General features: G+C 47.5%; 2 protein-coding genes across 3 annotated transcripts in view; one reads left to right on the top strand and one right to left on the bottom strand.

The window, feature by feature from the left end:
* Positions 1-10,051, top strand: part of LOC142818058 (uncharacterized) — a 33,645-nt gene extending 23,594 nt beyond the window's left edge. The window contains exon 2 of the mRNA XM_075896301.1: positions 9,915-10,051. Within this exon, the coding sequence (XP_075752416.1) occupies positions 9,915-10,034 (120 nt within the window). The 3' untranslated portion in view covers positions 10,035-10,051. The remainder of the gene's footprint in view (positions 1-9,914) is intronic.
* Bem46 (abhydrolase domain containing 13-like protein Bem46) overlaps positions 6,694-14,870 on the bottom strand; it is a 143,483-nt gene continuing 135,306 nt past the window's right edge. The window contains exons 8-9 of one of the 2 annotated variants that reach the window (XR_012895527.1): positions 12,172-12,281; positions 6,694-7,184 (exon numbers count right to left, since the gene is read on the bottom strand). The gene's annotated coding sequence lies outside the window, so the exon portion shown is untranslated. The remainder of the gene's footprint in view (positions 7,185-12,171; positions 12,282-14,870) is intronic. The other variant, XM_075896299.1, reaches the window with a different exon arrangement.

The following is a 14,870-nucleotide window of genomic DNA, read 5'->3' as shown; positions in this document are numbered from 1 at the left end:
GAGACAGTCGGCGTTTGCATGATGGCGGCCACTCTTGTAGCATATAGTAAAGTTAAATTCCTGCAAACGTAGCGCTCATCGCGCGAGGCGACAAGAAGGGTCACGGAGACCAACCAACCAACCAACATAGTGAATGGTGGTCAGTCACGATCGTGAAGTGCCACCCGTAAAGATATGGACGGAACTTATTCACAGCAAAAGCTACAGCGAGGCCCTCTTGTTCAGTAACGGTGCAATTCTTTTCGGTCTTGCTCAAAGAACAACTGGCGTAGGCGTTGACATGCTCGGCGTCATCAAAGCGCTGAATGAGCACGGCGCCGAGACTGATGCCTCTCGCATCGGTGTGTACTTCTGTAATGGCAGTTGGGTAGAAATGGTGCAGTACGGGTCCATACGTGAGAACGAATTTAAATTCACGAAACGAGGCATCGCACTCCGCTTTCCAGATGAAATTCTTATCTTTGCAAAGCAGTGAAGTCAATGGGTAGGCAGTATCAGCAAACTTGGGCACAAATCGGCGGAAGTATGAGCAGAAACCCAGAAAACTCCTTAGTTCGAGGTGTGACAGTGACTGTTTGAAACAGGTCACTGCAGCAGCCTTCTGGAGGTCTGGGCACACATCATGTTTGTCTACAAGATGACCAAGTACAAGTGCTTCTCGCTGACCGAAGTGACGTTTCTTGGAGTTCAGGGTAAGGGCAGGTTGTTCAAGGCATGTTAAAACAATGTCAAGTCGATGGCTGTGTTCAGCGAAAGTGCGTCCAAAAATGAAGATGTCGTCGAGGTAACATAAACAAGTCTCCCATTTGAGACCACGCAGTACGGTGTCCATAAACTTTTCGAATATCGCAGGGGCGTTGCACAAGCCAAACGGCATGACACTGAATTCAAACAAGCCATCTGGTGTGACAAAAGCAGTTTTCTCTTTGTCGGCGGAATGCATAGGTACCTGCCGATTGCCCGATCGGAGGCCCACAGATGAGAAGTAAGATGCCGAATGAAGACAGTTGATAACGTTGTCTATGCGTGGAAGTGGATACACATCATTTTTCGTCACCGAATTTAGATGCCGGTAGTCTATGAAAAACCTCCAGGACCCGTCTTTTTTTTCACGGAGATGACCGGTGCAGCCCAGGGGCTAGAAGAGTTTAGGATGACGCCCTTAGCCAACATGTCTTCCATCTGTTCGGCGATCACCTTGTGCGCCAACGCAGACACACGGTATGGTTTCGGCCTTATGGGATGCATGGACCCCGCGTCAATCCTATAGCAAGCCCCCGTATTGGGAACACGAACTTCGGTAGCGTAATGGGCGTAATCAAACAATGAAGCATGCCTGCTAAAGATACTTACCAGGGCTTGATGCTTCTCAAAGGGTATGGCCTTGCTAATCATGTTCAAAAACGGTGAAGATTCTTCGGGGACACCAGGGCTAGTCTCATGCGCACGGGATTCGTTCGAGACGTGATTGCTTAAGGCGTCCATATTAAGCCTTGTATCCGCTTCAAACGAGGCAAGTCGCATACCGCTTGGAAGCACAACAAAGTGGTTGGATGAATTTCACACCCACAATGTACTTGGGCCACAGGCCACAGCGACAATACAGCGAAGTACGAGCACACCCTTCTTTACAATGATTGATGGCATCGGCTCAACAACAGCGTCGAATACATCGTTGTCAGTACTAGCTACAGTAACCTGAACGCTGTATAACGAACGGGGCGGTACAACAGAATCTTCACAGACGGCGAGGCTGGGCGAACAAGTAGCAGGTTGGTCGGCAACAAAAGGAGAGACAAAAATCTCGTCGGTACCGCAATCAACAGTGGCACCGCACTGTTGCAGGAAATATAGACCCGAAATCACATAATGCGTTCATTTAGCGAGCACTGTGAATTCGGCTTGATAGACTTTGTTATAGAAATAGACGTTCGCAGTACACACCAAGTGGTCGTAGCAATTCTCCTCCTCATATGACGAAATTTGCCCGCATTACTTGAACATCACCTTACGGCCTAATTGGGTTTTGACATCTATGCTGATAACGCAGATACTTGCTCCCGTGTCCACTAATGCTTTCATTGTAACATTGTCCGCAGAAACACAAATCTTGTTATGACGCATGTTCACTGGCAAAGGCGTACCGGTGTGTAGCTGAAGATGACTGGTAACCTCACCCCCATCGGTCGCGCCGCCTAGTTTCCCGGCGGCGGTGAAGTGGGACGTCGTCGAGGAGATGGGGATCTTCGGTAGCGTGAAGACGCCGGTGAGTCACTGCGGTGGTTCGCCCTATGATTTGGCCTGCTGTGAGAGTCTGGGGGCCAGGGTGTCTCATCAACGTGCTGATCGCTGCGTGCGGAGAAAGTGCGTGGTCTTCATAGGATGCTGCCGTGCGACGGCGATTGGGGCAGAATCAGGCGACATGACCACGGATGCCACAGTGAAAGCATATGGGGCGTTCGCGAGTAACGCTGATGTCAACAGAAGGATGAAAGGCCCGGCTGTTCCATGGCTGATATATTGTTACGTAAAAGTGACACGAGGTGTGTCTATTCAAAATCTATATTCAAACTGATGCGTATGGCGTCGACTAAGATGGAAGCAGTACGCACAACCGACAGACCACTTCCTCGTTGTCGTCTTTTCACCGCTGATACGTCAGCTACGTAGCATTACCCCCCCCCCCCCCGGCGGTAAAAGCGCCGTCTCGGTGCACATTAACTACGGTCTTCAGTAGGCAGGTGGTAAGGTTTTAGCCTGCTGACGTGCACAACATCACTGGTTGTGGTTGCAGGCAGGCTTGTGGTCTCAGATGCAGGAATGATCTCATAGGTGACGTCGGTTACCTGGCGGATGATACGGTAAGGACCCATGTAGCGAGACAATAACTTCTCTGATAAGCCAACTCGACGAACTGGGCACCACAGGAGAACAAGAGAACCGGGTGAGAAGTGAACGTCAGCATGCCGGCTGTCGTAGATGGCTTTCTGGGTGGCTTGCGAAGCCGAAAGTCTAGAGCGGGCGATCTGACGTGCGTGGTCGGCACGAGCAATAGCGTCGCGTGCATATTCGGTTCACGGCGTTGTAGTGGTTGTAAGTAAGGTGTCGAGTGGTAACGTCGGATCACGGCCATAAAGCAAATGAAAGGGTGAATAACCAGTGGTGTCGTGGCGCGAAGAATTGTACGCGAAGGTCACGTGAGGTAGCGCCAGGTCCCAGTCATGGTGGTCGGAGGACACATACATCGCGAGCATGTCCGTCAGGGTCCGATTTAGCCGTTCGGTAAGGCCATTTGTTTGGGGATGGTAGGAAGTGGTCAGCTTGTGGTGCGTCGAGGAAGAGCGCAGAAGATCGTCGATCACACGGGACAAAATGCGCGGCCACAATCTGTGAGTAATTGGCGAGGAGCGCCATGCTGTAGGATGACGTCGTGGAGCAAAAAGTCCGCAACGTCAGTAGCGGTGCGAGAGGTACTGGGATCGATACCCAGCACCTCCACCACAAAGATGTTACGTAAAAATGACACGAGGTGTGTCTATTTAAAATCTATATTCAAAATGATGGCACTGGCGTGTGGCGTCGACTAAGATGGAAGCAGCACGCACAACCGACAGACCACTTCCTCGTTGTCGTCTTTTCACCGCTGATACGTCAGCTACGTAGCAATATGGTAGGTGGTCTGCATGCGTATTCGTCATACAATGGGTAGTACGGACGCATAGTTCAGCTTGGCCCTCGAGGACGAGGCTTATAGCTGTAGGCATCAAGGGAGGCGGCGTTCATAATTGTAGCGCTTAAGTCGCAGGGCGGAAAGGGTTCTCGGACATTAGGTGCCGGCCGAGAAGCCACCTCACGTAGGTCGAGCTCTTCGCGCACTACTTGGTGAATCGTGGACGTGAGATCCGATGGGGTTGGATGCACGTCGACGCTGGTGACATTAGTGACGTTGGGCTGGCGGCCAAACTTGAGTGTAATTCGCCGCGCTTTCAGCGCTTCAAACATACGGCAGTGCTTGATAACGTCACTTACACAATCCAAACTTTCTTTTGCGATGAGGAACTGGTAAATGTCCTCCGCGATCCCTTCTAGAAGATGACCAACCTTGTCCTATTCTGTCATGCAGGGGTCCAGTGCCCTGCACAACTGGAGCACCTCTTCCATATACGTCGTGCAGGTTTCCCCGGGTACTTGCGCTCATTGCATAAAAGTTTTCTCAGCACGCTTCTGCTTCACTGCCGGATCCCCGAAGCACAACTTGATTTCATCGACGAACTTCCGCCACGTCGTCAGGCTTTCTTCATGGCTTTCAGACCATACAGATGCGGTTTCTTTGAGAAAGAGTCCCACATTATTGAGCTGGCCGGTGGAATTCCAGCCATTAAATCGAGTCGCCCGTTGGTAGGAGCCGAACCATGCGTCGACATCTTCTCCGGCTTGTCCAGCGAAGAATGGAGGCTGAATGTAGGGCTGCCACGGAATGCGGAAAGCAGTTGGCTCGTTGTCAATGTTGTCGTGAGACGCCATCGCAGGTGGTAGACCATCAAGTCGTCGGCTTCGGCGAAGCTCCGCGTATTGCGCCTTAGCGGTCGATGAGTCGCCATTCGTCAGGGGCGCCGTTATCGTACCCAGCACCTCTCGCCAAAACTGTTACGATGGGGCGTGTTTATTGAAGAACAAATGGCGAAGGACAGCCGCGCCGGCACCGAGCTGCTTCCAAAACAGACCACTTCATTCTCCTCTTCCTTTCTTCACACGCTGCCACTTCAGCGCAACAATATGATTAAAATGACACCCACTTGTTTTTATTCTGAAAAATGATAAGATATCTCTTGTGTGAATGCGGGTGTGCTGGTTAGGGTAGCAATTCAGTGGGGCAGGCTGTTCCAATCTGTGGCTATGTGAAATAAAAAAGAACTTTAAAGGGTAGTAGAATGAATGCTGGGGCGGCCCACTTGGTTGATTCGCCCAGTTCGATGCAATGTCCTGCCAGCGGGAATAATGTACGGCGGTTCATTAGGTGAACACTGATGAAACTTACGAAAAAGAGATAGAGATGATACACGGCAACAAGAAGCAAGCGTCGGTAGACCAGGTCATGTTCTTGTGGTGCCTCAGATATGCGCAGTAATTGCTTTTTCAATTGACAATCGCAATATTGGTGGGCCCTGTGGATGGAGTATGCCGTTTGAGGTATCGTGGGGGCCATTTGGGGTATTGTTACGGCGGACAAACAGAAAAATGTACAGACAGATAGACAAACAGACAGACCAAAAGTTTTACGTCGAATTACCCCAACAAAGACTCTCGCTTTAAAAAAACAAACTGAAAGGCGGCGGCCCACTTGGTTAATTGTGAGGTGAGGTTCGATGAGACGTTTCGCATGAGTGGGAATAATGTACGGCAGTTTATTGAGTGAACAATGATAAAACAGGTGAAAAAAAGATAAGGATGATACACGGCGACGAGAAGCAAGCGTCGGCAGACCTAAGTCCTTTCGAAATTACGACACTCTGACATAATAGGAATAGTGTGAGGGTAGAAACCTTACAGCACGGTTTTCCGCGGTTTCAAGAGCGTTGCTCCTATATGTTTAGTGGGGGCTCCATACTGCGCTTGCGTATTCGAGTTTATGGTGGATTATGGTTTGATAGGCCAGTAATCTGACATGCTTTGGGGCTTGTTTTAGGTGGCATTTAAGGAAATCAAGTGGCTTATTAGAAGATGAGATGACGTTAGTAATATGCGCGTTTCAAGATAAAACATTCCTTAGGGTAACACCGAAATATTTGTACGAGGGCGAAGCTTCTAATGATGCGTTACTCATTGAATGTGATTAGAACTGGGGATTACGTCGGCGGGAGAAACTCACAACTTTGCATTTACAGGGGTTTAGTGTCATTAGCAGTAACATCATTGTTCCAGACTGTTAATACTTGCCTGAAGAGAAATTTAGGGAGATGTGTCGGTAATGGTTTTGTAAATGACGCAATCATCTGCAAACATGCGAATATAACAGGTTACGTGAACAGGTAGATTGTTAATATATATTAAAGAGAGTAGAGACGCCAGAACAGATTCTTGAGGAACTCCGGAAGTTACTCCTACGGCATCAGAGGTGCTGTTGTTAATAAAGACAAACTGTAAGCAATTATTAAGAAATGCTTCGATCCATCGTAAGATGTCTGGTTGTAAAAATGCCAAAAATAGATTTAGTAGCAATGGTTGGTGTAGGACCTTATCGAACGCTTTCGCGAAGTCTAAAAATATCGTGTCTGTCTGTAGGTTAGCATCGAGACTTGTGTGAAGATCGTGTAAAAACGCTACCAATTGGGTTTCACAAGAAAACCCTTTTCGAAATCTGTGCTGAGAAGAATGGAAAAATTTATTCGAGTCTAAAATTTCATGACTTCTGTATAAATAACATGTTCAATGGTTTTTCAAGGTACGCCGGTGAGATAGGGCAATATAGGTGGGGAATTATTGTTCCCTGATTTATAGATCGGAACCGTTCCCACCATCATAACATGAGGTACGATGCCTGTTGTTAGAAAGTTGGGTTCGATGGCATCCCACCGCTGCCACCACTGTTAGGAATTCACTGTGTCGCGATGGTAGTGGTAGCTAAGAGCGGCGAGCAGTCGAACGGACTTCGCTGAAGCCTACGTTCAGAGGCGAAATAGGGAGGCAGTCAGATTTGAAAACAGCAACAAGAAGGAGCGTTTACTATAGCAGGTTGTCCTTTGTACAGAGCCAGCCAGCACGACGATGTCGGCTGGGGCGAAATTCCTCAAACATGAGGCCGGCACGGCCTTAAGTAATGTTTTGGTCTCTTCTACGAGACCAGATACCGGTGCTTGGAGGAGAAGGTGAAGCTTTCCCCGGAACGGCATGGTGGCTTGGTGGAGGAGGCGACTCTTCGCCCGGAACTGCATGGTGCCGCCTTCTGCGTGGAAGGTGGCGCTTGGAGGGGGGAGACAGTTCGCCGGAACAGCACTCGATCACGTGAGAAGAAGCGTTCTCGAACGAGGACCATGTCTGTGGCATAACAGCACCCCCGCCGCCAGACAATGCATCCGGAGTTTTGAGCCGTCTAGCGCCGCTTGGAAGGAGGGATGCTGGTTGACCGTCGGAAGCCATTCTGCTCTCTCCACCTGTGGAGACTTTCATAGCCCTGTAGAGGTTCACTGGAACGACGGAGTCGAACACAAAGCCTTACCACTCTGGCCAAAGCAAGCACCCTCCAAATGCTGATCAAAAAGCCAGATCAGCAGAAACCAAATTTTTCCTGGAGATTACGCTGAGGTAATAAATAGCATCACGAGCAACGTATCTCAAGAGGAATACGCAATGCGGACACACCTTTAGCTAAGTGTCAGTGCATGACACCAATAAACCAAACACATTTTTTTTCGAGCGATTCTCAATTGTGATTTAGGCAGATTGTGGACGATCGAAGCTGCTGAGCTTAACTCAATTCGGCCCCTAAACGACAATTTAGAATAGCAAGCACTTCTGAATCAGCACATCGGCGTCGCTTGCAAGCGTCAAACTGTTAAACATAACAAAGTCATTCGATAAGCTCTCGCTCAAGGCGTTCAGCCAATAAGCATCCCAACAAGATGAAACACGCTTGAAAAAGTAAGAAAATAACACTGATAATCAAACTTGCGCGCATTAGACAAAACAAATGTAAAAGTTCACCTACACTGACGTGCATACTAGCACGTAATGCAAAACACAGAAAGTATCCTAAACAGGGGCTTTTGTTCAGCCTTCTCTGTTAAAATAAAGCTTTCAAAATACTAGAAGAACAAAATTAATCAAACAAACATATCAATGTCAGCTTCTCCGATGACAAGGAAAGTAAAACTTACAAAAATTTATACGCGTTCCATGCTCATCGGCGGGCGACAAAATTAGAAAAAGTTATCCTCAAAAGTAAGCACTAAATACACTTTTGGTATTGGCAAGGCGACTCTCTCTCAGACGAACTCTGGGGAGTCGCGCACTCCACAGCTTTCGAGAGTTGCGGCCTGGACAAAGGGCTGACAAACCAACTTGTTCGCCGAACTCAGTAGCAGCCACTTTTGACCCGAAGCCGCTGAACTCGAAGAAAGGGGTATCTGCACTGCATCGTTTACCCCACCCTTTCGACCAGTGACCCTTTCGCCATGGTGGCTGTGTTACAGCTCAAGCGCGTGCAACTTTTCCCTTTTGCTTGCAACTACGCCGCAGTGAATATAATGAGACCAGGCGGTGATCTCGGCGTCCGAAATTTCCTGAAATTCGGTCTTTCTCGACGCGCTTCCCGCCTAATCTTTAACTTAGTGACAGTCTGAGCTTCAAAGAAATCATATAGGGCCCTTTCGTGATCTCACGCTTAGCCCTGAGCCTGGCGTCTCGACTGAGGACGTCGCAACACTTAACAGCGGCTTTAGCACGCTTGGCGCCAGTCGTCTTTACCGTGTTACGCTTACGCCAGTGCCTCTTTCTGTCGGAACTTCTCGCAATACTGGCAGCCTCCACACACTCACCTACAAGTGTGCTGCCTCCTTTGTGTAGAGTCGAAGCTTCCGATTTGTTAGCTAGCGTTTCCTCGGGTCCGTTGCGAGCTGTCTCTGCCTGTCACAGAACGGGAGTCTTGATGACTTTAAGGCTAACAAACGCGCCGACAGTGCTTTCGATCGGTGGGGGTCTATCGCAGTCGTGGATAGCCCGTATTCTCTGGCCTTCAAAGTGGGCCTCATGCTCTCGTTGACGCCATTCATCCTGATCGCGTGCGCTGCGCAGCGGCTCCATTTATAGCGCTTCATCATGCACCTTGGCGTCCTTAGCTATGCGATGGGCCACGGCCCCTAACTCCTCGCAATGCACCTCAGCGTCTGGCTCTGTTACAAAGAAGTACTGCTGGACCAATAAGAACAATTTTCAATTTAAAAGCCTGCAAATGCGCTGCTGCTTCTGCTTGGTGAGCATCGATAGAAAACAAATAAATTCGTTTTGCTTCGCGTTTTATTGGCAACATCCTTATGACCTTTTGTTATGTAGACTTCTCGATGCTGTGATATTTTGGTTGCTGTACTTTAGAAAATTTTTCACTAGGACCAGAACATTGCACATACTGCATTACTGATGTTTGTTTAAAAACTTCACCTACTAATACTTTTTTTTAGTTCATATATGCTGTCTTCCTGAAAAAAGCCAACTTCTGCCATCTGGAGCAAGATTGATCATTGGAAGATTTTCACTGTCACCATATTTACCACTTAAATGTTGTATAGTCTTATTTCCTGTTTTATTAGCTTGCCGATTTGTGGGAGCTTGGAGCCATAGCACATAACCAATTTCATCGTTTAAACAGTCAGCTGCACGACTAAGCGGCAGGACTGCTCAATAATGAGCATTGAAATAAAATAAAGCATTGACAACAGTAGCTACACGACCAAAATAACTTTCCTAAATAAAGATGCATTGACTACCTCAGTAATGTTTATAAATATAAATTTACGTACATACAAGAAAAAAACAAGGACACTAAACAGTGCTTCTACGCCAATGCTGCTTCCAGAATGCTATCAGTAAAAAAAATACCTTTTTTTCAATTGAGAGAATATATAATCTAGAATGTGCGAGGATAAAGAAATTTTTAATTCTTTGTCTTTGTTTCTTCGTATTGATGAGGATCTCTCATGACTGCACACTTCTTCAGTAATAAAAATGCATCATGCAGTCCAACGAGTATTATTTTCCCGTCTGTACAGGTGCTGTCATCCTCATAATCATGGATAACCAATTAGCTTCCTAACAAATGTTCCTATTGTGAATTGTGTTGAAAATTTTTGAAAGCGGTTGCCTAAAAGATGACTTATTAAAGAAGAAAACCTCAAGATGTTTTTCTTTCTCCCATTTTTCAGATGAGACATACCCTGTTCAACAAAGCTGACGCAGCTGTTGCGGGCGTAACAAAAGGATGGCTCGTGTTTGCTTCAGATCAAAAAGGTGCACCTATGCGAGAAGGCATGCCACTACGATAGATGACTTCAGGGGAAGCCCAAGCAACACTTCAGAATCACAAGAGTTCGGGAAATTTAAAAATAGCATATTGCCTTCCATATATTATGTGCAAAATAAACCTGAAGCACGAAAAATATTTGTCTTCTTATTTATCGTAAGGAAAAGGGGAAGACGGCATGCAAAAATCGAGAAAAAAGTTGCCGGACATTAAATTGTAGCAAAGACAAAAAACTAAAAGAAATGAGCAAGAAATTACATTGGCCAAAATGCTTGGCTCCTATGACAAGAACATGCTTGGCTATTGCATGGTATTCCAACGCAGTGCCAACCATGTAAAGGGGTGTTACCAATGATTTTCCAAGCACGGCCTTCCTTTGCTTGGCCAATGGTAGGCTTGTCACACTTCCCAAGCACAAACTTCCTTTGGCCTCCAATAACTTTCCAAGCATGGAGAGCTTGGCCACTGATGATTTGTCATGCTGGGCCCAAGCAAACTTTGCTGGCAGGGGCTGGCTTCGCTCTTTTAAGGCTGTTTCACATGCCGCGATTGCAGCGAAAGAAATTGTTCCGTTAGCTGACCGTTCACTCTGTTCGCAACCACCATAATGGTGGTTTCGTTTCACTTGGACTGCAAATGCTCCGCGATTTTCGCTCTGCGACTAGAGCGCCGAGTTGTTGCCACCGTAATTTATGGCAGACACAAATGTAATGTAATTATCTGTGCATTATGGTATCATTATTGTTCCATGAACGGTAACAATGGATGGTTTTGTAGATGAAAACTTCGATGGTTTTGTAGATTTCTACGCTTTTTTCTTCTACCAAGCTTACTGATTCTAGTGCTCTTGCATGCTGGGCATACGTCTTTCCGGGACAGCCCGAAAGTGCTCCTTCACACGTCCCGGATCCTCAGGGCTGATGTTGCACTCAAAATTGAATAAGCTGCTATGACAGCCCGTGCATATCTTCATGTGATCAACCTAACAGAAAAGTTGATACTATCTGCAAGCTCGTGAGTTTCAACTGGCTTCTTAAACCTTGTTCGCTGTACGCGCATGAGGGAACGAGCTTCCCCCGACAACTAAGGACAGAGGTGAAGTCTTTTGTTAAAACCACTACCTTGCCGATTTCGACCATACCTTTCTTTTGAACAACTGTGAAGAAGAACTTCTTTCTAGATAAGCTCTACATTCCTGGACTAGAACTTTCTTCGGTTTTGTACTGCAGGCAACCAAGTTGCTACCTCTGGACATAACTTTCGATCGGAGGGGACGTCAATAGCTTCATCAACATAGCTTTACTCCATGTTAACGTCAGATACATCGCCACCAACTGCTGACACGTGGACCTTGAAATTCGCGGTTTCTTCTAGTTTTCGCGGTTCCGTTTTGCGCTATAATGTTGCGGATTTAGACAAGTGTGCAGAAATATTCGAGGAACAGCTCCGGGCTTGAGTGCCAACCTACCACGTGAAATTTTTACTACTTTTCCACCTACTATGTGCTCGCAGCAAGGGATTAGGTCCTCAGATTTGAAATGTAGGTCTTGACTGTTACCTGGACGGCTTCTCGTGGAATGGCAGCTGTCCATGCCTTGAGAACTGCAGGATTATTTAGAGTTTGAAGAAGTGCCACCGATCGCAAGTGTTTTCCTCAGTGGCGTAGCTACCTCAACAGCCCGGCGCACTACAGGTCAGCATGTTTACTATCCTACTGCTAATTCACTCAAGCAACCTTGATCGTCATGTCACGTGTGAAATACGAATTGCGGAAGGGCTTTTCCAAATAAAAGGTATTTAAATACTGGCTGTGTTATATTTTTCCTAAATTATTCTTTCATCACTCTGAAATCCCTTCTCCTAACTCCTCGGATAATTTTAGCTGGAATCCAAGGCGTTTGTGTATGAAATGCATCGTCACATAAAAATTATACCCTTTACGTAAGATGTACCAGCCGTGAGGCTTGCAAGCTCACCAACATAAAGCACAGCTGATTGCGACACTGATTCGCGCAAGACTGCCCGTGTGGCCTGTCTTTTTTTCTTAGTTTAAAAAAAGCACAACCGTTTGTAAGTATATTCTTACACGCTTATAAGATATAAACTTACAACTGACTCGTTAGCTTAGAATTGTTCACAACCTGAAGGTGCACATTTACCTCATTTATTGCAGAGGTGCAAGCAGAGCTTTTTTTCGGGAGGTAGGGGTACCACCTTGATCTGAAGAGGGTGCCGGACAGACAAGCGTGGTCGAGTGTCACGTTTTGCTCTGTAAATAATAGCGGAAAGATATTTTTTTTTTGGGGGGGGGGGGGAGAGAGAAGGGCACAAGCCTAGTGTGCCACCCACTGTTTCTCATTGCAGGCAAAAAAAAACATAATCATACACTTTTGGGCACATGTGCGCCCCTCATTTATTACTAAGTAGAATTCATTCCGCCCACATCTAGCTGATTTAGATGAAATCCGCGTACTTGAAAATGAATTTTCTGCTGTTTAGCATGCAGAGGTAGCAGACGACGCTCCTTCGCCAATCCCAAAGCTGCAGCAGCGCCGCAGCTGCGCGGGATACGGTAGGGGGCCGCATCTCGCAGCAGCGACCACGGAGGAAGGAAAGGTAGGAGAGGGCAAGCCCAGCCGGCCAATGCCACCTAAAAAAAAAGTTGGATCCCGTTCAAGAGGGCGCTGAGCCGGCGCGGGGCGTGAAAAGTGTGGCGGAAATGACATCATGGCGGCCATATTCACTAGGCACAATGTCGGCGTTGTTATAGTTACGTGTTGCGAAGTGGGGCCACAGAACACGTGGGGCTGGTCTAGCAGTGAGCGGCCGCGGCTGGCGGCGGAATGTGTGCCTCCCCAGGTCTCGTGCTGAGCCGTGGCGGACAATATCTGTGCTCTGCGCCGCGTTATTGGTTATTTATTTATTTATTTATCACATACTGCGGACCAAGTATGGTCCATGCAGGAGAGGGCAATACAGTTCAAAATTCTTCTACATACATACACTTCCGCTGCAGTATACATTCCCTGCAGAACAAAATTCACGTACATTAAAAATTCGTGAAAAACAAGGGACAAATACAGGCAAAGAAGCAGACTTAAGCGACAAGAGAAGGGAATAGTTTCATCTCGGAGTTACGCAGTGTTCTCCTGGCAGTTACATTACTCTTAGCAACGTTTACAAATCCCTTTGTCCACCACGGGGTTTAAACAGTGCGTAGAACAAGTGTATATCCATGTGTCGTGCGGCGGATGACGCGGATGAAGCAGTTAGTGTTCAGCGAAATTGCATTGGGCACCATGACGAAGCTCAATGACGACGAACGCCTTGCAGGTCAGTGACGGTTGAGCAGTGCTCCTGCTTGTGACAACGAACGACGCTGTTGAGCCCAGCAAGACGCCGTGAGGACCATGTGCACATACGTAGTTTCGTGTTGTGTGTGTAAAGTAACAACTTGCATGTGCGTATTAAAACACCTTTTCTGTTCCGCTTGGTACACTCTCCACCAGCATTGCATGTAATCTCAACGTAACAGCAATCGCGTTCAACTGTCACTAGCACCGTGCTCAAAGTCACCACGGTCGCAGAATGCTGACGCCGGTGAGTTTCACGCGGAACACGGACGCAGTGACAGGACGCTGCGTCGGCCGCGTGGCGGAATGCAACCGTAGAAGGCGCACGACCGATCGTGTTGTCTGTACAGTTGCTGAATTAATGACGTGAAAGCACTCGCCGTTGTCAGTGCATATAGCGCGCGTTCTCTCGTAGTGGCTTCGTTGTCGGCGAGCTGTTGCTCCCTGTTATTACTCTGACGAAGCGATTTCGCTGAAGGTGTCCCGCAAGCTCAGAGTGATGAGCCCCGTTCCATTAGTTTCGGATCGTCACGACACACGCGCTGCGCTGCCCACGTGCTTTCCGAGCCGGAGAGAGAGTCATGCCTTCTGCTTTACATTCGGATGTAAACAAGCGAGGAGAATTCGCCTAGTCAATATGGTCGACTTCCGGCTTCATCCCGGCTTCACAACGAGTGACGTCAGGGCCTCTCCTACCTTTCCTTCCTTCATGGCTACGACCAACGTTTTAGAACTAGGTAAGTTGCAAAACTGAGCGATGTTGCGTGGCGCCGCCCCTGCAAGCGACAAGCGTGGCACTGCTGTTACAGTGTACTAGAAGGGGCAGTGGAGTGAATGAGGCGGCCACAGCGCATCTCGGCTGATTCTCCGGCGGGTGACAGTAGCGGCGGCGCTGTAGTCCCATGGTACGGTTCGGTTCGGACTGTCACGGTGGATGGACGTGTTTTTTGAGCGCTCCCAATCGACTGCGCAGATAAGTTGTTTTGCATGTTTTGAGCTTGTCTTTATAATTATAAGGCAGCAGTTAAAATCCCTGTGGCACTTATTTTATTGTACGCCTTTTTCGGGGGTCAGTCACCAGGTATTTATTAATTTGTGCGTGTGTATGTGTTTAATTTTTTGTTTTTTTTTCTTTTGCCACTTCGTGGTGGAGATGCACGTACATTGAACACGCAAATTTTTGTAATAGAGCTTAGACTTTCTCTTTTTCGTAGGGCAGGGCTCAAGTTTTATAATTATCGAGTGAGACAAGTCATAGGGACAATTGGTGTCGGAAAGACAAAGTTAAAAAGACTGTAAAGTGTTCAGGATGTGGGGTTGGTTTGAAAGTGGACCCAAGTGTAAAAGCGGAAGGATAAGAGGCTGACGCGAAGTGTAGGCAATGTGAGGTCAAGAAAAAAATGGAGAAAATGATGGTTACCCAGAGTGACCTGCTGATGAGAATCACTGAGCTCGAGACTGCGTTGGCGACAGAACAAGAGAAAACGAGGGTTATGGGACAAAGG

Source organism: Rhipicephalus microplus, chromosome 5 (assembly GCF_043290135.1).
Source record: "Rhipicephalus microplus isolate Deutch F79 chromosome 5, USDA_Rmic, whole genome shotgun sequence".
Taxonomy (NCBI): Eukaryota; Metazoa; Arthropoda; class Arachnida; order Ixodida; family Ixodidae; genus Rhipicephalus; species Rhipicephalus microplus.
Note: the sequence above shows the minus strand (reverse complement) of the source record. Positions and strands in the feature narration are given on the sequence as shown.